This window comes from Diorhabda sublineata, chromosome 10, assembly GCF_026230105.1.
Source record: "Diorhabda sublineata isolate icDioSubl1.1 chromosome 10, icDioSubl1.1, whole genome shotgun sequence".
Lineage (NCBI taxonomy): Eukaryota > Metazoa > Arthropoda > Insecta > Coleoptera > Chrysomelidae > Diorhabda > Diorhabda sublineata.
The window spans coordinates 16,712,401-16,737,818 of NC_079483.1; the positions used below are offsets into that span (position 1 = coordinate 16,712,401).

General features: G+C 33.7%; 1 protein-coding gene across 6 annotated transcripts in view; it reads right to left on the reverse strand.

Moving 5' to 3' along the window:
* The window catches only part of LOC130449932 (fat-like cadherin-related tumor suppressor homolog), a 424,769-nt gene that overhangs the window by 197,695 nt on the left and 201,656 nt on the right, over nucleotides 1-25,418 (reverse strand). For all 6 annotated transcript variants that reach the window (XM_056788038.1, XM_056788034.1, XM_056788033.1 and 3 more), the window contains exon 4: nucleotides 11,146-11,353. In XM_056788038.1, the coding sequence (XP_056644016.1) occupies nucleotides 11,146-11,353 (208 nt within the window). The remainder of the gene's footprint in view (nucleotides 1-11,145; nucleotides 11,354-25,418) is intronic.

Sequence of the window (25,418 nt, forward strand, 5' to 3'; positions counted from 1 at the left end):
AGATAAGATTGTACAAAACGATGAATAGGTCGACTGTACTGTAAGGATTTGAGTCCTGGACACTAATGAAAGTGCTGAAAAAATAGAAGTGTGGGAGAGGAAAGTACTCCGAACAAAAATGGAGTGCGTGAATATGATCAAGAAGTCATGGAGAAGAGAAATATGTAACAAGCTTAATATTACCCAAGTAATCAGAGGCCAAAGAATCTGGTGATTGGGGTATGTGTAGAACATGAACGCAAACAGAGTTGCGAAAAGAGCACAAATGAAGAGAAAGATGTATGGTGAGATTAACATTAAGCAGGTACCTCTGTCGGAACGTAAAAGCTACTCCAGGACAAGGATTGTTCTTAATTGAATCACTTTCATATGATCTGAAGAGGGAATATTGAAACAAGCGCTTTCTTACTTTAGTGTCTGCTTGTTTTAATATATTAGATGAAATATAAACTATTTCCTTAAATCATTTGTATTCGGTTTTAATCATTTTCGAATTTGATACCGAACACAATTAAAATGAGAGTCAGGTAATAAATCTGTATATCTAGTAGATCCACCTACCAGATATACTGGCTCACGACCAATTCCCTTGTTCGTGACTACGTTATATTGAATGGAAAGGGCACGACCTAAGCAAATCATAAGCGATAAAATTTTGATCGCATCATGCCTGGTGAGGAAATAAATTAGAAGCCCTTATAATGAAAAGGGTCAATTTCACAACTCGAAATTAAGTTAAACTCTACACTTTAATAATGGCGACTTCAATTAGAATAGCAATTGGTTGTTACTGCAAGGATTAAAACAGTTTGTGAGGATTACGCCTTTTGTGACATCCACGAAATTTTAAAGGATAATTGAGGATCAGTATAGATTACGATTCTATCATTTCTTTTTATTGGGGAGAAAAGCTTGAAAAATGTCACCGTTTCGAGTAGATACAGAATAAAATACGATGTGGTTAATTTGTCTAATTAGAGGAAACAAAAGTTTTATTTGCGATAATTTATAAAAGTTAGAACTTGTTTTGTAATGGGGTAGGAAAAAAATCAGATATGAACGAAATTTCATCACAATATGAAATATGAAAATATTTTTCAACTTGCATCTTTCACTTAAAGATGTTCCAAAAGTGTTGAAAACAATTGAAAGCCTGAACGGTGACAAATCAAAATTGTTCATGAGGCTAGGCCATCCGTTTGTTCTACATTTATTAAATATATAGAAAAAACCACAATTCCATCTTAGCACGTAACCAATTCAGGTAGAGACTTAAAACCTAGTGGAAGCAAAGTGAATAGTAAAGAGAAAGAGTGAAAGTAGATATGATTGATCTACAGTTCATAAACAATAATCTATTTCATCGAAAAGTGGCAATAATAGTAAAATAAAACAGAAAAAATAGACAAGATAGGAAACAAAGATCGAAAGCTAACAATAAACTTGGGTATCAATAGCATCTATCCGATTTAGCTGCCATCTTGTATATGTGGCGTTTTTTATCGTTATTTTATTTATATTTGCAGCCGCAGACCTAAATAAATCATCTGCTTTAGAATATCTATTCAGTAAACAAAAGAATCATATATGGTTGAGAAAATAGCCTTAAGAAGACAATTGCTTCACATTTCTATGGAATTCTACCAAAAACCAACATATCCTTAATCAAATATTATAATCATGAGATGCTAAGTAAATACCTGAGACGAAACTTACTATAACTTGGTTATCATTTAACAATTACCCTTTCTCAAAAATTATCTCATCTTGCTATAGCTCTTTCGTCGCTACGTAACAGTTTTACGGAAAAACTCAAGCCCTGGGGCGCCAGTTTTTATTATGATATTCTCCTCTTTCTCCGAGCAGAGTCAGTGAAGGAAATAAAACACTCCAAGGGTCAGTATGATGATAACAAATACTCTGAAGCCAGTTGAACAGATTTTATTTACCCTCTTGGATTGGTAAGCTGGGTATTTGCTGTTAGAGTTACTTACAAAGCTTTTGAGTCGTATAAAAAAGTGAAACAACGCTTAAATACACTCTGTTCCGAGTCTTGTCTTTCCTGTAGACTGCGTAGTCGACGGGTCGCTGGTTCATCGAAAACCATCTTTTCTATTCTGAATATTAAGACGGCTACCGGTATTTCCCTTTAACCTGCACGGATTCCGGTCGGGAAAAATATTTCTACTTACAATGGTATTTCTTGCTTCGATGAGGACGGAGAAACCACTTCTTAGAGCACACACTCGCTTGAGAAATCTCGTCCCTCCAACCATCCACTCTCTGATTAATGCGGACAGAACATTACACCATCCCCTGTCATTTTGACAGGTATTTATCTTCGTTCGAGTCGCAGTTTCGCTCGTAGACTTCTTTTCCCCTGACTTCTAATATTCAAAGATTTCTCCATAGTCTTGTTTACTAACCTGATTGGTATTTCATTGCTTCATTAAATTTTGGTTTACTAACTGTTTTTTAGGCTTAAAAACAATGTTACAACAATATTATTTTCCTACATAATACAGTTGTTTTATGGTAAACACTTGGTCTGTGGTATCTCTACATTGAATGAATCCCCGCTTGATACTCTGCAATAATATTCGAATCCCAATTTTCCAATCTTTTCTTAACTATTCTTCATATTATTTTCTATGCAAAATCGTCTGTATTTTCAACTAATAGTTTGGTGACCAGTCTCAGAAGACGAAGACTACTGTATAGGTTTAAACAAATAGCGAAAGTTTTTAACATTCAAATATCCCTGAAGAAAACCAAATCTTTTAAAGTATCTAGAGAACCGAGAAGGTGTAAACTAGCAATATACGATCAGATTGTAGAACAAGAGATGTCATTCAAATATCTAGGAGCGAACATAACAAGTAATGGAAATCTAAAGGACATACGCGATAGAGACCAGAGCAGAGAACACCTTGAGTAAGCGGCCTTTAAGAACTACTGAAATGGAGAGAGCACGTGAACAGAATGTCAGATGACAGGTTGGCAAAGATTGCAAAGGAAGAAAAACCAAATACATCTCGACCACCAGGACGATTAACTACAAGATGGTATGAAAGCTGGTCTTCATCATCCCAGCTACAGCTAGGCAACCACTGATGCAAACACAGGACTAATTCCTAACGTACAATGAAAAAGACGAAGTTTGATGACCTTTTGTATATATCAGACTAATAACTGCACTGCTACATCTATTAATTAGTCTCTCTTGTTTCCATATTTGTGTTAATTATTAGGCACTGGCCGCCTAGGAATTTCAGGAACTCTGCTGCCCGAAGCGTTAATTGTTCCAAAGTTTCTTGATTTCCTCCTGGATATCTAGCTCCGTAGATTCTTGCTCCCTTCGACTTGAATGAAATCATTTTCCTCAAAACAATTACGGTTTTTTTGTTTCTCAAAACATATACCGCACTTGGGAATAATTCTTCTTTAGGTTTAATTGATTGTTAAGCATTCTTCCTAAATTAGTTTAGCAAGATAATGTCTGTAAACTATCCCTCTACGTAGCAAACTTGAGTTAATGTATTCATACCAACCGTTTATATCTCATTACGTGATCTATGTACACAATTTCTTAGAATATTCCAAAGTCCAGATTCGTGAAAACGACGTATACTATAAACAATTAATGTCAACTTTGACGTGGCACAACTGGTTATTAATGTATATAAATACGACAGAGTTGGAAATTAAATTTTTCGGTAGCTCCTCAAATTCATCGTAAATGTCGACAAAAAAAATGACACAGTAAATTGGAATAGAAGGAAGTCTCTCAAATTTTATTATACGGGGGTGATTGGCAGCAATTTCGCTTCGTATTTTTGTTCTCCGATACGCTTTTCATGCCTATTTTATATTTTACGAGAGCCGAGAAGAAATTATCTTGGTGGTGGAAAGAAAATATTAATATGGTAATATTATTATTTTTTGGCTGGTGAAAGTGTTGAAGTTTGATGACATACAGGATAGATAAGTAATTCTAAATAACCCATAGAGGCGTCTCATCTTTTCTGTTATACTGAATAAACCGTTATAAAATGGATGATAACCTTAAAACACAAATTTTAGAGCCAGAGTTCACCATACATGATTTGGTTGAATACTATCTTAAACGGTCCTCACTTGTTGCAAATAAAATACACCACTCGAGGTCTTTACTGCGCCAAAGGATTCTATTACAACGTTGGCACAATTTTCTCTCAATAAATTAGTTGAATTTCCTGGAGTTGTTGCAAAATAATTAACATATAAATTATTTGACGATATAAATAATGGTTGACACCATTCTGTAATTCGTTTAGATTGGAAATGTACATATACGGGGCTGATGTTCTAATTCCTGATCAAACAAATATACACCTAGCGAGGTGCGGAAAAAACTGATTAGTTTTCCTCCATTTCCACACCCTTTTCAGAACGCGTGACTAAAGCTTTTATGTGACTAGAATAATAGAGTCAAAATGTTTTTTTTTAATATCATAATCGCTGAAACGAGGTCAGATAAGGGCTATATGGTGGGTGTTCAATATCTGTGAAGACACATTCGCGTATAATAGTCTTGAAGCGAAGCATTGTCAAGAAGTAAACGCACACCTTGACTGATTATGCCGCCCCTTTTTTTGATAATGTATTGAGGCAAATCTCTAAGTAATTCTAATACGCTATTATTGCATTTGATTTGCTTGAAGTCCCAAATTATTCTAGCCTGCACTTCTTTTGTGTTTTGAGACATTTGCTTTTTTGGCTCTCTTTTCCGATACCACTCCCTGGAATCTCTTTTGGATATCACATTATAGTAGAAGAACATAGTTTCATTAGAAGATACGAAGACAGATATTCCAAAAAATCCATATTGAATAAATATTTACATTTATATATCAGATAAAAGCAAATTTAAAGTGAATTCCTGCAGTCTTTTACGCCAAAACATCATCAAGACTGTCATTTTTAATGAAATAGTCCGCCACTGAATGTACTTTTTCATTTTAGTGATGGTTATTTAACACTACCCGTGGATGTTGTTGCTCCTTTTTCTATTTTTAAAAAATGTTTTGAGAGCAAATGTGTGTGTAATCCTTTGGTAGATCCTCCTTCGTTTTCAAAATAGTTGGAAAAGACTGCATTGTACGGTATTATTATCTTTTGTGGTTGAAAAATAACTCCATATTAAAGTTGGCGCTCCATCTTTTTTATCTTTTAAATAAAAGCTTGCTTTAGAAAGTGACATCGTAATAAATAGATACGCTAACAAACCAAGATGGTTGCCAAATGTCAATTGTTTTCCCGGGATTAGTTAATTACAATCCCGAAGTTTTCGAAATATAAAATCGTCGGGGATCCCAGGACTCGAGATCCCGGGATCTAATTCTCTATTCGAGACGGAACTTATTCAAATTTCCCATCGTTTTTAACGAAGGCAAAACTACAGTTCCTTCTTCGTCAAGTGAAGTCGTCTTTCCGCACTAATAACTACGTATTAATTGTTTTTTTTTACAGACAATGGATGAATATCAGTATCTCAAAATACTGATGCCATAATCTTACCAGCCGACTTTTATGTCTCTCCAGCTTTCGGAATGATAGAATCCATTGAACAGCGTCAAATACTGTTCGGTATCATCAATTCCTTGTTGATTTTGGTCGCTGATACAGCACCTATTTGAAGAAATCTTTTTTATGCCCAAATATTCATTCACGATATTTCCAACAGGTTCGTTTGATTTCTTTAGGGTCCCAGTTTCACTTTACTATTATCAAGCCAAACCTTGGCTTCAATAGTATGTTTTGCCAAAAAGCAATGCTTTATTAGCATGCGAAATTCATTGTTTTTTACAAACAAATAAAACTTGATCCAATCAAAATGCTATAACTCAGAAAATACGACAGCTGTCAAATGTCAAAATTAGAGCTAACTAAAAATCTACCCTACGAACTTTTCAGGCCAACTAATATTGTAATATGATACACGATGGAAAACTTTTCTAAAAATAATTATTTTCTCAAATAGTTGCATAAAAGTATATTCCATAAAAATGCAATTTATTCATTTTCAATCAATTCAACCCTTCGTTCAATAAAGTAAATAATGTTTTATTTACATCGAGGGAATTTTTTATTTTAATTAAATCTGCGCGTTTATACTACTTCATCATTCTGTGAAAGGTTTGATAGGATTTTTTGTAGTTAAATGAACTGTTTGTTTTGTAGCATGGTTTATTAAAATTTACCGGTAGCTATAATTCATTCCCATTTTAAAATCTTCATACAAAAGCAGTCTGAAAGAAAAGAAAATATGAGAGAGATGTTTACTTTTATATAAAACGTGTTTTGTAGGAATAAACTCTTATAGTAAGGAGCCCGAGATGAGTTTTATTGAAGCACAACAGATTGAGGGGGCAACCTTGCAACTTATTGAGCACCTGTTTATTTCAATACTATTAGAAAAACTCTTCGATACCTTACAGTAAAGACGTTGGATGTTTCCTATCAAAACCGAAGAATTAATTTCAAAGAAGCTCAATTCATGTGCAGACAATGTCCTGGTATCATGTTTTCGATAATTTTCATTAACTATGTTCTTGAGAAATCTTGAAGGAGGAAACCTATCAACGACTAGTATTACTCGAAATTCCTGCACTGCAACTTATCGAATGTTTCCTATCAAAACGATGGACTTAAACCGAAGAATTAATTTCAAAGAAGCTCAATTCATGTGCAGACAATGTCCTGGTATCATGTTTTCGATAATTTTCATTAACTATGTTCTTGAGAAATCTTGAAGGAGGAAACCTATCAACGACTAGTATTACTCGAAATTCCTGCACTGCAACTTATCGGATGTTTCCTATCAAAACGATGGACTTAAACCGAAGAATTAATTTCAAAGAAGCTCAATTCATGTGCAGACAATCTCCTGGTGTCATGTTTTCGATAATTTTCATTAACTATGTTCTTGAGAAATCTTGAAGGAGGAAACCTATCAACGACTAGTATAACGCGAAATTCTTGCAATGCAACTTATAGGATGTTTCCTATCAAAACGATGGACTTAAACCGAAGAATTAATTTCAAAGAAGCTCAATTCATGTGCAGACAATGTCCTGGTGTCATGTTTTCGATAATTTTCATTAACTATGTTCTTGAGAAATCTTGAAGAAGGAAACCTATCAACGACTAGTATTACTCGAAATTCCTGCACTGCAACTTATCGGATGTTTCCTATCAAAACGATGGACTTAAACCGAAGAATTAATTTCAAAGAAGCTCAATTCATGTGCAGACAATGTCCTGGTATCATGTTTTCGATAATTTTCATTAACTATGTTCTTGAGAAATCTTGAAGAAGGAAACCTATCAACGACTAGTATTACTCGAAATTCCTGCACTGCAACTTATCGGATGTTTCCTATCAAAACGATGGACTTAAACCGAAGAATTAATTTCAAAGAAGCTCAATTCATGTGCAGACAATCTCCTGGTATCATGTTTTCGATAATTTTCATTAACTATGTTCTTGAGAAATCTTGAAGAAGGAAACCTATCAACGACTAGTATTACTCGAAATTCCTGCACTGCAACTTATCGGATGTTTCCTATCAAAACGATGGACTTAAACCGAAGAATTAATTTCAAAGAAGCTCAATTCATGTGCAGACAATGTCCTGGTATCATGTTTTCGATAATTTTCATTAACTATGTTCTTGAGAAATCTTGAAGAAGGAAACTTATCAACGACTAGTATTACTCGAAATTCCTGCACTGCAACTTATCGGATGTTTCCTATCAAAACGATGGACTTAAACCGAAGAATTAATTTCAAAGAAGCTCAATTCATGTGCAGACAATCTCCTGGTGTCATGTTTTCGATAATTTTCATTAACTATGTTCTTGAGAAATCTTTAAGAAGGAAACCTATCAACGACTAGTATTACTCGAAATTCCTGCACTGCAACTTATCGGATGTTTCCTATCAAAACGATGGACTTAAACCGAAGAATTAATTTCAAAGAAGCTCAATTCATGTGCAGATAATCTCCTGGTATCATGTTTTCGATAATTTTCATTAACTATGTTCTTGAGAAATCTTGAAGAAGGAAACCTATCAACGACTAGTATTACTCGAAATTCCTGCACTGCAACTTATCGGATGTTTCCTATCAAAACGATGGGCTTAAACCGAAGAATTAATTTCAAAGAAGCTCAATTCATGTGCAGACAATCTCCTGGTGTCATATTTTCGATAATTTTCATTAACTATGTTCTTGAGAAATCTTGAAGAAGGAAACCTGTCAACGACTAGTATAACGCAAAATTCCTGCAACGTTTGAGTGAAACTGCGAGCACAATGGGTGGCGCATTTGCTCTAACTCAAGTAAACACGCTTTCAAAGCAACAGAGCGGAATTTTTGCCGTTTCATAACCATAGGAAGGCATAGGTGACAAAAGAACAATTGAGAAGTTGTAATGGAAAGGAAAAATCAGTTCCAAGGAAAGCAAGGTCATGACATTCACTTTATTCAGAAAGCAAAATCTATTAATAGCGAGTATTATGCGAATTTATGGTAACGGTTGAACGAAGATGTTGTTCTTTCAGGGAAATGTTGAAAACAAACTTCAATATGTTCATTATAATTTTCATCGGCTTACGAATTTCTTATAATGTAATTTTATGCATTAAAAAACAAGTCCTTGACATCGTAGAGTGTCGTCTCTGGGCATCGGTGAAAAATTTATGATTCGCTTACTTTCCATGATATTTAAATTTGAACCGTCGTTATCGAAGATCGTCGCGCCAATTCCTCTTAAGTCAACACAATTTTATGGATCTTTCGAATTTATAGTCTCTCTTATCACTATTTTCGATAATCGATTTGTTTTTTTTTGACATAATCATCATGCGATGGCATCTTAATACAAAATAACAAACGAGAAAACGTTTTGAAGTAATAAAATGTTTCAAAGCACAAAACGAAATTGTTGATTCAAATGAAATATATACGGGAGTTGTTTTATTTTTAAGAATGAAATGTTTAGATAATTTAGCAGAAAAATATTTGTACATGTTGTTATTTGATAACTAAAGAATTCTCTTATAATTATTAATAGTTATATATACGATTCTGGAATCTGGCGCCATCACTTAACGACATGTGAAACAATGATTTTTACTAGCTCCATCTGACATGACAAATCGCGATCGTTTTAGCAAATAGGCAATCTATGAAAAGCAATTTGAAAATAAAACTGGAAATAATAAGGTTGAAATCCGACAAACCACACAGAAAATTACATCACAAGCTTTTGTTTACCCTATTTCGGCCAGTTTTACAAGTACATCAGGTGATTTGACAATTTGCTCAATGTCTAGTTCAACAGTTATAGCCGAGAAGAATGATCGAGATTATTCCAAACGAGACGATCATTTATATAGCTGGATGGTGACGGTCCTGGTTGGTCAGCGATACTAGTGAAAAATAACTAGTAAAGAAGAAGCGAAAGATGATAAAGCAATACAAATGATAAATAATAACGTGTGATTTTCAGGAAACGCAAGCAAAAGAAGAGTAAAACTGCGAGCTCTAAGTCATGTACACTAGACAGTGGTCTCAAGATTAAGAAGACCCATAGAGGAAAGTTCCAAGAGCCCAAGCTTGGTCCAGGCTTGGCCCAAGCATGTAGAACTCTGGGCCAAGCTTGTAAGATTGTAATAATAAAACACATACACAGAATAAACTAGAGATCGGATTGATCAGACCAATAATGAAAAAAAGTATGGCTGCTGACGGACGAAAATACTCGAACGACGCCGTATGTGACCGAACAACCGAAGCTTGGGTCCCCAATGAATGACCAAAGCTGGGTTAACCAGGATTGGCCCAACCTTGGTCCAAGCCTGGATTGTCAACGAATGGCCAAGGCTGGAATATCCAGGCTTGGCCCAAGCTTGGGTAATCATTGAAATGGCCAAGGTTGGGTCAATCAACCTTGACCCGAGCTTGGGTTGGCAATAAATGGCCAAGGCTGGGATAGCCAGCCTTGGCCGTGCTTGGGTAATCATTGGTATGGCCGAAGCTAAGTTAAGTAGCCTGGCCCACGCATGGGCCACTACAGGTACGCCTAAGCTAGGCTTCCCAGGACGGGCCCAGGCTTGGGAAGCCCCATTGGGGTTTCCTGTATGGGGATTGAACACAATGTTGTGAGCACTAGTATATATAACTTACTTTTATCTAGACTATGAAGACTATTATTAATGCATTCTGGATATGAGAGAACGGAACAATTCGTATACAAACTTCACAAAAAGATGTCTTGGTCCACAAATTTAAATCACAACACGTTTTTGCGTTTCACGGGTCTAATTAGGACTAAACTACAATCATACACACCCAAGAAATAATTGACAGTGAAGAATAATGATCAAATCAACCGGTACTTGCAATATGAAGAAGAAATTTGTTGAAATGTATGATTTTGAAATGGATTATGGGGTGGGAGAAAAATTACAGAAGTATTTTAAATGTAAAAGTAGTAGAAACTTTAATCATAAGTGCATGAATTGATCAATATTCAACACGAAGGTGAACTAAGGAAACGAAGTAGAAAATTGGAATAGATTCTCATAAATCCAATCTTCACCCTAACAACTCTCTAGTAGATTAGTTCGTGGCCCCAAAACATATTTATTGCGTGAAACCTTTCGAAGTTCCAAGCAGTAAATTTTACCGACCAAAAGTTTACCTTTGAGGGAAACATTAACGTGTTGATGATAATCCCCAATATTTCGCAATTCAACTTTTTATAATAATTGAACATAATTCGATTTAGTAAATATTCAGGTATGTGACATTTGCCGCATTAATTATTTAAGAGAAGTTTACTGATTTTATTGACGAGTTGATGAAGTTTTAATTGAAAATTGTAAAACGACTACATCAATTAACACATAATTAAATGCTCCCAAAGGCTAAATTTACTCGTTCTCTCATTAACTCTCAGAAATTAAAATAACTTTTTGAAATTAGTACGTTAAAATATGCGTATACAGTATAACAAATATATAATATATATAAACAAGATGAAATAATATTTTCTTTGATAAAAATTTCTGTAATAGAAAAACAGAAATCTTACCTTCGCTAGAATTGATGACGAAAAAACCCTCGGGGTTGCCAGAGGTGATCTTATATGTTATTTTTTGGTTAGGGTCCTTATCCCTATCCGTAGCTCTTATTTGAAGAACTGTGGTGCCTTCGGGACTCTCTTCGGGAATGTTTGGATAGTAAACTGCCTCTTCGCTTAAAGGAACGTTGTCGTTTTCGTTTAAAACTTCGATATACACCTAGAAATAAATAAATTTTCAGTACAAAAAATACAATTAGTTCAATTGATGATATTTTCGCGATATATATACGATTAAATCACAAACATTGAAAACGAAAAAATTAAACCACTATCAGAGGCTACTTCTAGGATATGTTTGATAGTCACGTCAAACAACTAAATATTTGAATAAGAAAAATGTTAAATTAGTTTTTGCTTGTACTCATCCGATTTATCAGCTCATGACTTTTTCTTGTCCTCAAAGAAAATATGCACGGACCTCATGAAACTGTTTATTTCCAAAACCACATTACTAAAATATTAGAGCGAAAGAAATAGTATGTAACATTCGTTTTTTCTTTGAATTGCGCACAATCACTATTCTCTTAGACCCAAAAATCTCAAACTTTGACTCATCACTCCATAAAACTCTTTCACACTCTTCATGAATCCAATTTTTATGATCCTTCGACCACTGCAGCCCCTTAATTTTATCTTAACGTCTTAGATGAGGTTTTTCACTGCCATCAATTTTATTTTCATTCTAGTAGTACTCAAATGCAAATCGCTAGATTCATTGATCTGAGTTGTTATCTCTTTGTCCGTGAGTGGTCGATGACGTTTACTGATCAATACAATTCGATTATCTTCAGTAGTTGTAGTTTTTCAACGTTTTCTATCGCCAAACTTTCTGTTGGATGCATATTTTGTCACGTCATAATCCACAGTGCGTCTTTAATTCGGCAGCAATGGTATGGTTACTTTTACTTAGACTATGAAGACTTGAGATCAATCCACGAGTTTCAACCGATAGAACGAAAACAATTCATATACAAACTTCACAAAAAGATGTCTTGGTCCAAAAAGTATAAATCACAGTACGTTGTCGCGGCTCAAAGGGCTAGCGTGTAAAAACTTTTGACCGGGAGTGTTTATGAATCTAACCAGAGAACAAAGACAAAGAACATGCAACGTTTTGCTTCAACGTTGTCATACAGAACAGATTTTTAGACACTTGATCACTGAAAACAAAAAATTTGTACTATATTTAAACAAAATGTATTGGCTGGGTTCACATTTTCAAAAGCTAGTTACATTATGATTAATCATTAATCACTGTAGTCAGATACTTTCTTGATTTAGATATATTATATTATTTTGCTATAAAATATTGGTTTCCATTATTCTATCTACTAAATGTTTCCAATTTAGCTCTGTACACATAATTGTAATAAACCCTCCATTTAACATTATTCAATAAGCCGTGTGATTGACACACAGATGGTGCTGTTATTATCAAATCCATATGAAGTTTATGATGTACCAACTTTCAAAAGATACAGTACAAGCTCAGCAATGGCTTCAAAAGGACTGGGTACTCCAGACAACATGAAAAGTCTACTAATTGGTTATATCTAATCGTAAATTAAAATTGTGTGAGATAGTTGAAGTCCTAAAGATATCAGAATGCAGTGTATTTACAATTAGGCATCGAAATTTCACCATGAGAAAGCTTTTTTCGAGGTGGGTGCCGCGTTTACTCACAGTCGATCAAAAACAACAACGTGTTAATGATTCAGAGTAGTGTTTGGCCGTGTTGACACGTAATAAATAAGTTTTTTTGAGTCGATACGTAATAATGAATGAAACATGGGTCCATCACTGCATTCCGGAATCAAAACGATCGTCATCTGAGTGGACTGCAGCCGGTGAACCACGTCCGAAACGTCCAAAGGCACAACAGTCAACTGGGAAGGTTATGGCTTCAGTAATTTGGGATGCGCATGGTATATTGTTCATCTTCAAAAGGAAGAGACAATCAATAGCGAATATTACTAAGAGTTGTTGGATCGGTTGAATGCACAAATCAAGTAAAAACGGCCGAAGAAAAAACGACTGTTTCACCGACTCACAAGTCGATGGTTACGATGGTTAAATTGAGCGAATTACACTACGAATGGCTTCCTCATCCACCGTATAGTCCCGATCTAGCCCACAGTGAGTTCTGACTATTTGCTGATCTCAAAAAAATATGCAAGGAGATTACATTGATGAACAAGCACGACTTATTGGGTGATGTGTTATAAAACGATTAGTTCTGCATTGAATATTGTTGTAAAAGAAAAGAATTTAACCTTTGAAATTCAAGTTAAGATAGGGATTATTTTCCAGTTCCCCTTTAAACATTTATACTAAAATTCTGTGTATTGACGTAGCACTAACAGAAATGTACTAGATGCCAGCAGTATAGTTGCGTGATATTTTAATGATTCATTAATAAACTATGTACTAGATAAGATTCCGTCTCAGAATTTAAATTGAAAATTATGTTCTCTTTGAGAGTTACAAACTCTCATTCCGAGCAAATTTATTTACGTCGGTAGAGTATAATCGCTAATGAAAGACCAATGAAGGGAAGCGAAAGCAAATGGTATATAGCTCGATGTTGAGCATATATTCGATTTTTTGGTTGATTAGAATTCATCGTCTACACCAGGGGTTAGGCAACCTTTTTGAGTCAGGAGGGTCAAAAATTACAATTAACTAAATTTCAAAGTTTCTAAACAGCTAGAAATTTTTTGTTGCCAACAATAAATAATACTCACACGAATAAAAGTTTTTAACAATAAATTAGATAATAAACATACATATTTATATGGAATTATTAGATAATCATCTATCATTTAAGTGAAAAAAAAAAGAAAAATTAAACATTTACTCCCAATCCTAATTTGTACTTCAATAACAAACAATTGTGCAAACATTCAATGGGAGCCATGGCTTTTCATGGTTTTTAAGTAAAAAATTCGAACTTTACAATGTAAATAATATTATTGTTTACTTATTGTTTTATATTTCAAATATGACTCTAAATTTTCATTTGCTAGGTGGCTTCTCACTTTACTTTTACTTATATTCACGCACGAATATGTTGATTTGAAGTTAATCAGCACTCCAAACGCCATCACCACCCTCTTTACCTCACTGTAGCAATTTTGAAGACTATTCTCAACTTTTGTTGCGTTACTTACATACATTTCTGGACCTCCAGCGTTTCTAACTTGCTTTTAGACTCTGTAAATGTTCCACTCCCCTTTTTTTTTAAATCGATCAATTGCATTTCTAGAGATTCGGTTTCAATTCCAAATGTAGATTTCGTTACTATTTGTGTTGAGAGGATTTACTATGAATGCTGAAGTAGCAAATTAATCTTTAACTTTTTTCATAAGCGTGCCGAAGTAAGTCTAGTCAACAATTGCACTGGCTTCATCGCAATATTGCTCTAAAGATTGAAAATTAAGTTCTGAGTATCTTCTACACAAAAAGAATTAGTTTTTCTTCAAAACAAATCAATTATTCTACCAAAACCTAAGCTCAGTTCCCCTTTCCTTGTAATTTTAGATTTAGTTCATTTAAGTACGCAGTGAGATCCACCATAAAGTAAAATTTTTGCAATCATTTGTTGGAACTGATAGAGTTGATGCTATTAACAATTTTGATTACCAAATTCATAACCTCAACTATTTGGCCGGAAATTTTTAGGCTTCTTGGTGTATTATGCAGTGAAAGATAATTTCGTGGTACATTTTGCTCTGAAGAATCGTTATTGTCCTTCTATTTTCCCTGTCATACTTCTTGATCCATCAGTTGCTATTGGAACGATTTTATTGGAATTTTGCAAGAGTCACGAAGTTTTATTACCCTGTTACAAGTTAACTTATCAAGTAATTCTGTTGAATCCCATTTTTTTACAATTTCCATTTTCTTTTCATCGCAAATATAAAATGTTTGTCAAATAAAAACAAAAAGGACAACGCCCAAACAAAAATGACACCTCTAAAAGGTATCATCCATGCTGTAGCATCAATAAAGACGGTCCCTAGAATCATTTCCGGGGTAAAAACATTCATAGAGTGTGAGCTTTATCACCTGGAAAATGTAGTTTTATATCTTGGACAGTTATTTTTCACATGCGTTGGACGGGATTGGATGTTTTGAAGATACACTGGAAAAAGCTGCTTTATATAAAATAATGATTTGCGATGGCCCTCATAGGATGAAAAGTGAAAATTCTTGATATAATATATACGAGCTGTGATCAAAGATGAGGTACATTATTTTATTATAACTAAATGAAATGACTACATAATTTGAATACTTCCAACGTTATATCCATGGAAGGAAAAATTGTAGAAACGTTACTACGCGATCATCTCAATGTCTGAGATGACGTAAAAACAAAAAAATCAAAAGCAAAAAATTAGAAATAAGAAATTAAGCCGTTAACCCATTATTCAGAATTTTTACTTTGTATATCCTTTTGTACCAAATTTTAAATTTTCCATTTAGCTCTCGAATAGTCAATTGCAAGTTTGACAGAACATATTTGCAAATTTTTTTCTGTGCCTAAGGTCGAAGGATCTCTCAACCTTTCCTTGACCTTGAAATAGTCTACAAAATTGTTGTATTAACACCAATTTTGTAATTCCTTGTGATTATTGCACTTTTTTGCAACTTCAAACAAAAATTAATGTTAATGCGTTGTATGAGATTCATACTTCACGATGGACACACATGATCTCACTAAAGCGGTTATGGTAGCAAACTGAAAAGCTACAATGGTTTCAAATTTTTGATCTCAACAAACAAGAGTATTAGATATACTAAGCGGCGATTTTTTACAGTTACACAAAGTTTAATTACAATGAATCAAAAAATATGAATAGAACATTTTATGACATAAATATTATTTCGGCTATGTGTCTGTTAAGTTGGTCAATTGTCTCTAAATAAGTAAATAAGTTTCAACCTATAGTTTCTTGATTTTACCCATATTAAAACTTTTGAGTCTGAATTTGCGAGAACGAAAATGATTTCTATACGGACTACAAAATAAGATTCATTGGTAAAAAAAGTATAAATCTTGCGTCTCAAAGGACTAACAGGGACTAAAGTACAATCATAAACACCCAAGAAATAATTCACAGTCAAAGGATAATAATCAAATAAGTAGGTACTTCAATTTCACCTACAAAATAGAAACACGCATTAGTATAAAGTTTCTGGTGTGTATGACACCGTTTCGAATTTCGCTTGAAAATATGAAAGAGAAATTCCTTAAAGTTTATTATATTGCAATTTAATGAATGTATTGTGGGGTGGGAAATAACTTTTAACCGTTAGTGTACGTTATCAAATGAACGAAGTCTACAATAAGTTTAATTACTATTTTGATCAAAAAGTTCAATAATTACCAAGCTCTGGTGTAAATCTATAATGAAATGTTTAACAAAACTAAACAAAAAGTATAGTTTTTCCAATATCAATTGAAGAAGACAGTTATGCGAAGAACAATCAATATTTTATAAATACGCACGGCAACCATACCAAATTAAAAAATGAAAAATAAAGTTTACTCAGCTAAAAATCTAGCAAACCGTCAGTCCAAGTGGACTCCATCATCTCCACTGTATGGAAACATCGAATCGTGAACATAAATGTATTTATATTGGCCAAAGCTATATGTACACAAAACTGGGTGAAGAAAGTTCTAACAGCACACCGCCAAGAGGTTTGGAAAAACACAACTCTTCATTATTCAATCAAGTGATGACTCTAGTTCAGACCATTATTTATCAAAATACTTTGGAATTGAAATGTTTTGTTTTATTTACGAAGGATTTATTTCCCTTCAAGGATTTTGGTATGAAATTTCGTTTTCCAGAAGAAAAAAAAACGAATAGGGTACAAAAACCGTTCAGTCACGTCTGGTATTCTGTTTAAACCAAACTCTCTTACAAGCAGTTGCATTTAACTCGTCTATTTGAGTTTTATAATTTAATATTCAGTTGTAGCAAGTTAACGAGGTATAATAATGATTTTCGTTGCATCTCTTTAAGGAGTAAAGAGATTATTGAACTCGTAAAGAAAGTCCTAACAGTACACCGCCAAGAGCTTTGGAAAAACTGTGTTGAACATGTTATCAAATAAGAAGATGATTATGTGGTATCACCCTCTTTACGACCCTTCACTTTGGAACTGAAATGTTTTTTTCTTTTGTTTTATTTGCGAAAAATTTATTTTTCTTTATGGTTAGGTTAGGTTAGGTTAGTTTCAGTGAATCTATCTAAATAACGGTGTACATTCTGTAACCGATTAGTTGAAATAGATGATGAAATTTATCACCGTATTTTTTTGTTCTCACCTCGTCTTTTCGACCAATTTTCGTGTAATATCTGATTCGTTATAAAAATAAATTTTTAAATGGCTTTGCGGATCGAATTTCGTTTTTATTAGCATTGTTCAATTAATTCAGGTTCCAAATACTTTGACACATATTTTTATTAACAATAATTTGAACCGAACGGTTGGAATACTCTCATAAAATTGGAAATGTAGTGAATCAAAACACGTATTCTAATTTGAAAATGCGAAAAACCATCGAACAGCGCTTCGAAAAATAATATTTACAATGCCTTTTAATCCACAAAATTTGTGTTCTTTATGTTCGTACTCTATTCATTTTTGTTTATTGATAATATGATAACAAAGCGAACAATCGAAAACGAAAGATAAAAAAGTAGTTAACTTGAATAACTGATTATGCCGATTGTAAATTTGAATAATAATTTTGAAAAACTATTTTAAATGATTTTGAAATGTTATAACCTTTGCAAAATATTCAATAAAACAAAAACAAAGATTCAAATTAAGCATTCTTTTACTATAGAAGCAGAAAGAGACTAAGAACAGGCAGAAAGAGACTAAGAACGGGCAGAAAGACAAGACAGATATACAACAGGAACATGGGCGACTTGAGATAAAAAAGAGTGAGGTGATGGAAGGCGGATAGAAGGCGATAGAAAAACGAAAAATAGGTCAATCACCAGGGATGAGACGACATAAAAACCGGAATAGCATTGCCATTGGTGGAGCTTTTGTAGTACTGATTTCTGCCGCTAGAGCCTGCCTAGCGCAACTCGTCGCCAGTTCAGTGCCGCGCGGGCCGTTGACCTGCCACATTCTGTTCGTCACTAGCGACCGTTTTTGCTATAGCTGTTTTCACTGCTGCTTCGTTTTTTTGCAAATTTAAGTGAACAACGTGCCACCGTGAAATTTTGTTTTCTACTCGATAAACTCGCTGCTGAAACTGTTTTAATGTTGAAAACTACTTACAAAGATGATGCTATGGGGAAAACTCAAGTGTATGTGTGGTTTTTTCGATTTAAAAATGGCGACATGTCGATTGATGACAAACCTCGCTCTGGACGTCCATCAACTGCCCGAATCGATGAAAATGTTGAAATAATTCGAGAGCTTGCGCACACAGACCGTCGACAGACAATTGATCAACTGTCTGAAATCAGTGGAATATCTTTCTATCTATCTATCTTGGTTCAGCAAACAGGTGACTGGTTCTTCCACCATCCACCACACACCTGCACACTCAGCCATCACTGTTTGCCAGTTTTTGGTTAAAAATAACTGCCCCACACACCTTACTCGCCTTGGTGCGACTTTTTCTTGTCTCCACGCATGAAAATGGTCATGAAAGGACGGCGATTTGAAAACATTGAAGACATCAAGATAAGAACGAGACAAGAGCTTGCAGCCATCTCTAACGATGAGTTCAAAGAGTGGAAGCACCGTCGCTGGGACAAATGTATTACTTGTAATGGAGAGTATTTTGAAGGGTAAATATATAGCATTTAAAAAATAATTCCGGTTATTTTTGGGTACCCAGATGAGTGGAAAATAGCAAGAAAAGCACCCATCCACAAAAAACTATAAAGATTACAAAAATGATGAAGGGATATCGCTACTCATTACTAGATACAAGCTCTTTGTACGTATAATTGAAGCTAGATTAAGACAGGAGCTAGATAACACATTAAATGACACACAGGTAGCATAGTAGAATAGTTTGAAAAGAGCGACGTCATTCAATAAAACAAACATCGGTTTGTTTTATAATAAGCTGGAAAATTATCAACTCCAAGCTTCTAGAATATGGAACATCGACGAAACTGATGTTCCAACAGTCTTGAAACCGGGTAAAATAATAGCAGCTAAAGAAAAACATACTGTTGATTTTGTTGGCACTAATGAAACAGTAATTGCGACAGGATTCATAGAATGTTATGTGTGGTCAGTACTGGTGTACTGGAAACTTGGACCTTGCAAGCTCAAATGATCAAAAAACTTTGAGATGTGGATCTATAGACGCATCCTGAAGATACCCTGGACTGACAGAATCATTAACGACGAAGTACTAAGACGCATTGGTCGCAAAAGAAAGCTGTTGACAATTATCAAGATAAGAAAAACATAGGATACATCTTACCAAGAGGGAAAGAAAGGGATCAGCAGGAAGAAGAAATCCTGGCTCCGTCGAAGAATTGTTTCATGTTGCGAGGGACAGAGACGCATTTAGAAACGTGGTCGCAAACCTTCAATGAGAAGACGGCATGAGAAGAAGAAGAAGATAACCATTCGTCTTATCTAGCAATTAAATAAGTTGAAATTGAAGAATAATTGTCTGATAATGTTTTCTTTGTAACCCCATTGTGATTAACTTTTTTTTATTATTATTTTAACAGTAACTTAAACTGATTTGAACAAAACGCGTATCAAGTGATAATAACAAATAGTTTTTCTTTGTAAAATTGACTTCAATTATGTGCCATTCGCACAAATGAGAAATCTCTTCTAAACATACTCTTTGAGAAGAAAACAGATTTGAAATTGAGCTATCAGACAAATCCAAGAAATAACAAGTTGATTCCTGAAAATTATCATCAAGCGCATTTGGTACTTTTTGGAAACAAGTTTCCCATATATAATGGGAAGAATTAAAAATTGATAAGAAGAATAATATATATAAAAAATGGCTAATGTCGCGATTCACCACGTTAATCGAATCTATATTAATAAACAAACTAAAATATGGTGAATAACTATTGTTAAAAAATTGATAACGTGTTTAACGTTAATGAAACCGCTCCCGTACGATTTTCCTCATCACAAACTCATGAATATTACATAAGACAAGCTGAGATATGAAAATAACAAAAAATAAATAAAACCATTCTTAATGCGAGTATGAATGAACGTTTCTCAATCGCGTCAGCCCACGACGTTTAACAGCTTTCTCCATAATATGCTGAACTGAACATAACAGCGTGGGTGGTTAACAGTGTTTTTTTTCACCACGTCGCGCACGATTAAGATTGGGTCGAAAATATAGCCTATAGCAGGTGAATTAATTTATGTGCACTCGATTTTTAACACCTGAATCGGTGTTATTATTACATTTACCTTAATTATAACACATCGGTCGATTCATTGGATAATGAATATATTTGTACAGTGAATATCTATCTTTTTTGATGGGCCAACCATCGCGTATTTTTTTATTTGAAGTTTTATTAAACCGGTTACTTATTTATTTTGAGGTTATGATATAAGAAGTAATAGTTTTGAGTTAATTACATGCCAACTAAAGACATTTTTTAACTGAATATTATGATTCCAGGATGACCGGAAAGGGTAATTTTATACCTTCGCGATCCCCTCGTTTTTTGGCACTAGAAAATCGAAAAATCATCTGATTTCGATGAATTTACGAAAAACATTATGGGATTAAAAAAATTACAACTTATATTAGTTTCAGGGTTTTAAATATTGCACTCATTTACATATAATTGTTGATAACTTTTTTCCAAATAATCAAATCAAGTTATTTTATTATTTTTCATAATCTACACAAAAAAACGAACAAATTGAAAAAAATTATATAAAAATGTTGATTTATCATGTTTTTATAATTAAAAATAATAAAAATTTCTCTTAAAATTGAACCATATAATCGTTTGTACCTTTTTTATTAAGTAATCATTAAAGTTATATAAACAAAAACATTTTTAAAATAACTTATTGTAATCAACTGTACAATATTAAAAGTTAACTTTGAAAAATTGAAAATAATTCTAAGGATTACTGTTAGAGGTTAAAAATGAATAAAGAAATATTTTTCAATTTTTTTCCCAAAATGTTCGTTTTTTGTGTAAATTATCAAAAAAATTATACGAACTACCTTTGATGCTTTGTAAAAAAGTTATGAACGATTTTATGCGAAGAAGTGCGTTTATGATCACATTCAAAGTCATAAAACTATATGAAATCTCCAGATAAAATATTTTCCATATTTTTTTTCATAAATCCGCCCTAAAAACGGAGATTTAAAAAAAATTCATGGAAATCGGATGATTTGTCAATATTCTAGAGCCAAACAACGAGGGGACTGCGAAAGTATAAAATTACCCCGGAAAGTAATGTCGCGTTTTTAATATAAACTCAAACGAGTAAATGTTTGAGAAGTTTCATTTCAATCGATTGTTTGAATGTTTAATACCAGACCGATAAATATCATTTGGTTTTTTTTGTGAAATATGTTATCTTAAGGACTTTTCGGAAACTATTAAAGGATTAACCCGATTATGATTCGAATGTTCGGAAACTAACCCGGATCACAGTCATTGTTGTTCAAAAATTGAGTTAATCCGGTCGTTGTCATATATTATAATCCTTTCAACACTTGTAGGTCTGGTAGACCGGTGGGTAAATACGATCAGCTGACGGGTCGTTTCATTTGTCTATGGATTTTTGAAAAATTGGTATTAAACTTTAGTGCGATAGACTAAATCGTTGATAACTGCTCAGTAACAATTAAGCAAGATCACGTCAAGTCCACCCCCCCCCTTTTCGACTTAATCATTAAAAGTTTTTACAATGAAAATTTGAAATACTTTCAAATGAAAAATTGATTAAAAATCAAGCGGTAACGATAAATTAATGGAACTTTCAGGATTTATTGAAAATATTATTATCAAAGTGAAGTATAGGGTATTTTTGAAAAATGTAATTCAAACAAAACCAGGATCTCCGTCTACCCCCGTTAGAGGGTTGGTGCAATTCACTTGAAAATCAATCCGCAAACTATATGTAATGAAGAATGATCAGAGTGCGAGGCAAAAAACAGTGTGGCGAGTTGATTTTTTCACTTAAGATGGTTTTAAAAAGTGATGTATTAAAAGATAAATTGGAATATGTGAAGATGAAGATTAGAGCATGCACAAATATGCTACAAAAAACTACTACCCTTGAACACAAATAAAGGCAAAAGCAATCTACAAAAACTTGTTTTGCCCCATTTGTAAAGGCTCGATTGGTTTGGTAATTGATAGAAACGAGACCATGGTAGTTAGGTATAACCCAGAAACCTATTGACAAAGTTAAAAGTGAGTTGAGCTGGATACGGAAAGTCCAATAAACGTTGATTATTTTTTTCGATATCCTCGACATCGCGAATCATCGATACAATGTTAGTAGTTTGTTGCTAGCTAGTTGCAAGTTTTCTAATATGATGGTTCCAGCTTAGTATGTGGTCAAATAATATACCGAAAAACTTTATTGATATTTCCATTTTTATGTCTTCTTTTGTCTTGAGAAATGTAGCCTGTCTTTGGAGTTGAAAAAGTAAAACCAGTTTTTTGTGACCACAGTTGTAGAGTTGAATTGTATTTTGTATGAAACTTTTTTATCAAGATATTCTCGGTAATTAATTATTTCACTCAAATAAAAACATCAAAGTGAACATTCTATATTTGATTATTCTGGGGAATATTAAGTTCAACCGTCAAATTAGTCCAAACGAAATGCCTTTAGCAACTGTCCCCAGCGTTTATAGGTCAATGATTTCAATTGATAATTAATACTTATAATTACCTTTGTGAAAGATCTCATCGATTATATTCCGACGCTCAGGATTTTGAAATCATGAGCATCATAATTTCCATCTGTTCTTTTACGATGAAAAGGTTTTTATTGAATCCGCAGCTGGTTTATTATAGAATAGAAATATGCTGGTGCCTCATTACCTCTAGGCATAAAGTGAAATTCGAACGGGACGATGGCCTGATTCAAAATACCCCCGACTATAATTAAAATTTATGAATCGTTCATTACTGCTTTGTATATTTATGATCCAAAGATTCCATTTTGGTATAATAACATGTGTTTTTGTAAGCCGGGTGGCAATTTGAATTTTTTTCTTCGCTACGCGCATTCTAAGTATTCAATTATCACCAAATTTGTCGAACATTGATGATTGTATATCTACGAAAAGTATGAACAATGTTGGACTATTTTTGTTAGTTTATCGGTATGAGCCAGGAAATAATTCAGACTCGTCATTGGAGGCCAATTCAAAAAGTTTGTGCAGTTAATATTTGTGTAATGTACCTATCTCTAACCGATCTGAAGTTGTAAACCAAAAATAATGTATTTTTCTTATTACTAATAATTCATTAAGGTGCCTTATACCAATTTTGGAAATGAGGTATATCTGATTAAAAACAATTTTACTATAGAGGTTATATTGAGTAGCCAGTGAAGTTATGGGATTCATCTTAACTGTACTTTGGGGTTAGTTGAAGTATTTAGTATATGAGGGTTCACCTAAAACTCTTTCAAGACTGACAGACCGAATCAAGTACAAAATATAAAACGTCTGAAATAATTTAAAGCTCGCTTAGGTCATTTGTAGCCAAGAAAGTCATGGGATTCATCCTAACTGCACTTGGAGGTTAGTTGAAGTATTTAGTTAATGACGGTTCACCTCAAACTCTCTCAAAATTGAAAGATCGAATCAGGTACAAAATATGAAACGTCTGAAATGATTTAAAGCTCGCTAAGGTCATTTGCAGCCAAGAAAGTCATTAATTAATTAATCTTAATTGTACTTTGAGGTTAGTTGAAGTATTTAGTTACTGAGGGTTCACCTCAACCTCTCTCCAAATTGAAAGATCGCATCAGGTACAAAATATAAAACGTCTAAAATGATTTAAAGCTCGCTTAGGTCATTTGTAGCCAAGAAAGTCATGGGATTCATCTTAACTGCACTTGGAGGTTAGTTGAAGTATTTAGTTAATGAGGGTTCACCTCAAACTCTCTCCAAATTGAAAGATCGAATCAGGTACAAAATATAAAACGTCTGAAATGATTTAAGGCTCGCTAAGGTCATTTGTAGCCAAGAAAGTCATGGGATTCATCTTAACTGCACTTGGAGGTTAGTTGAAGTATTTAGTTAATGACGGTTCACCTCAAACTCTCTCAAAATTGAAAGATCGAATCAGGTACAAAATATGAAACGTCTGAAATGATTTAAAGCTCGCTAAGGTCATTTGCAGCCAAGAAAGTCATTAATTAATTAATCTTAATTTTACTTTGAGGTTAGTTGAAGTATTTAGTTAATGACGGTTCACCTCAAACTCTCTCAAAATTGAAAGATCGAATCAGGTACAAAATATGAAACGTCTGAAATGATTTAAAGCTCGCTAAGGTCATTTGCAGCCAAGAAAGTCATTAATTAATTAATCTTAATTGTACTTTGAGGTTAGTTGAAGTATTTAGTTACTGAGGGTTCACCTCAAACTCTCTCAAAATTGAAAGATCGAATCAGGTACAAAATATAAAACGTCTGAAATGATTTAAAACTCGCTAAGGTCATTTGTAGCCAAGAAAGTCATGGGATTCATCTTAACTGCACTTTGAGGTTAGTTGAAGTATTTAGTTAATGACGGTTCACCTCAAACTCTCTCAAAATTGAAAGATCGAATCAGGTACAAAATATGAAACGTCTGAAATGATTTAAAGCTCGCTAAGGTCATTTGCAGCCAAGAAAGTCATTAATTAATTAATCTTAATTGTACTTTGAGGTTAGTTGAAGTATTTAGTTACTGAGGGTTCACCTCAACCTCTCTCCAAATTGAAAGATCGCATCAGGTACAAAATATAAAACGTCTAAAATGATTTAAAGCTCGCTTAGGTCATTTGTAGCCAAGAAAGTCATGGGATTCATCTTAACTGCACTTGGAGGTTAGTTGAAGTATTTAGTTAATGAGGGTTCACCTCAAACTCTCTCCAAATTGAAAGATCGAATCAGGTACAAAATATAAAACGTCTGAAATGATTTAAAACTCGCTAAGGTCATTTTTAGCCAAGAAAGTCATGGGATTCATCTT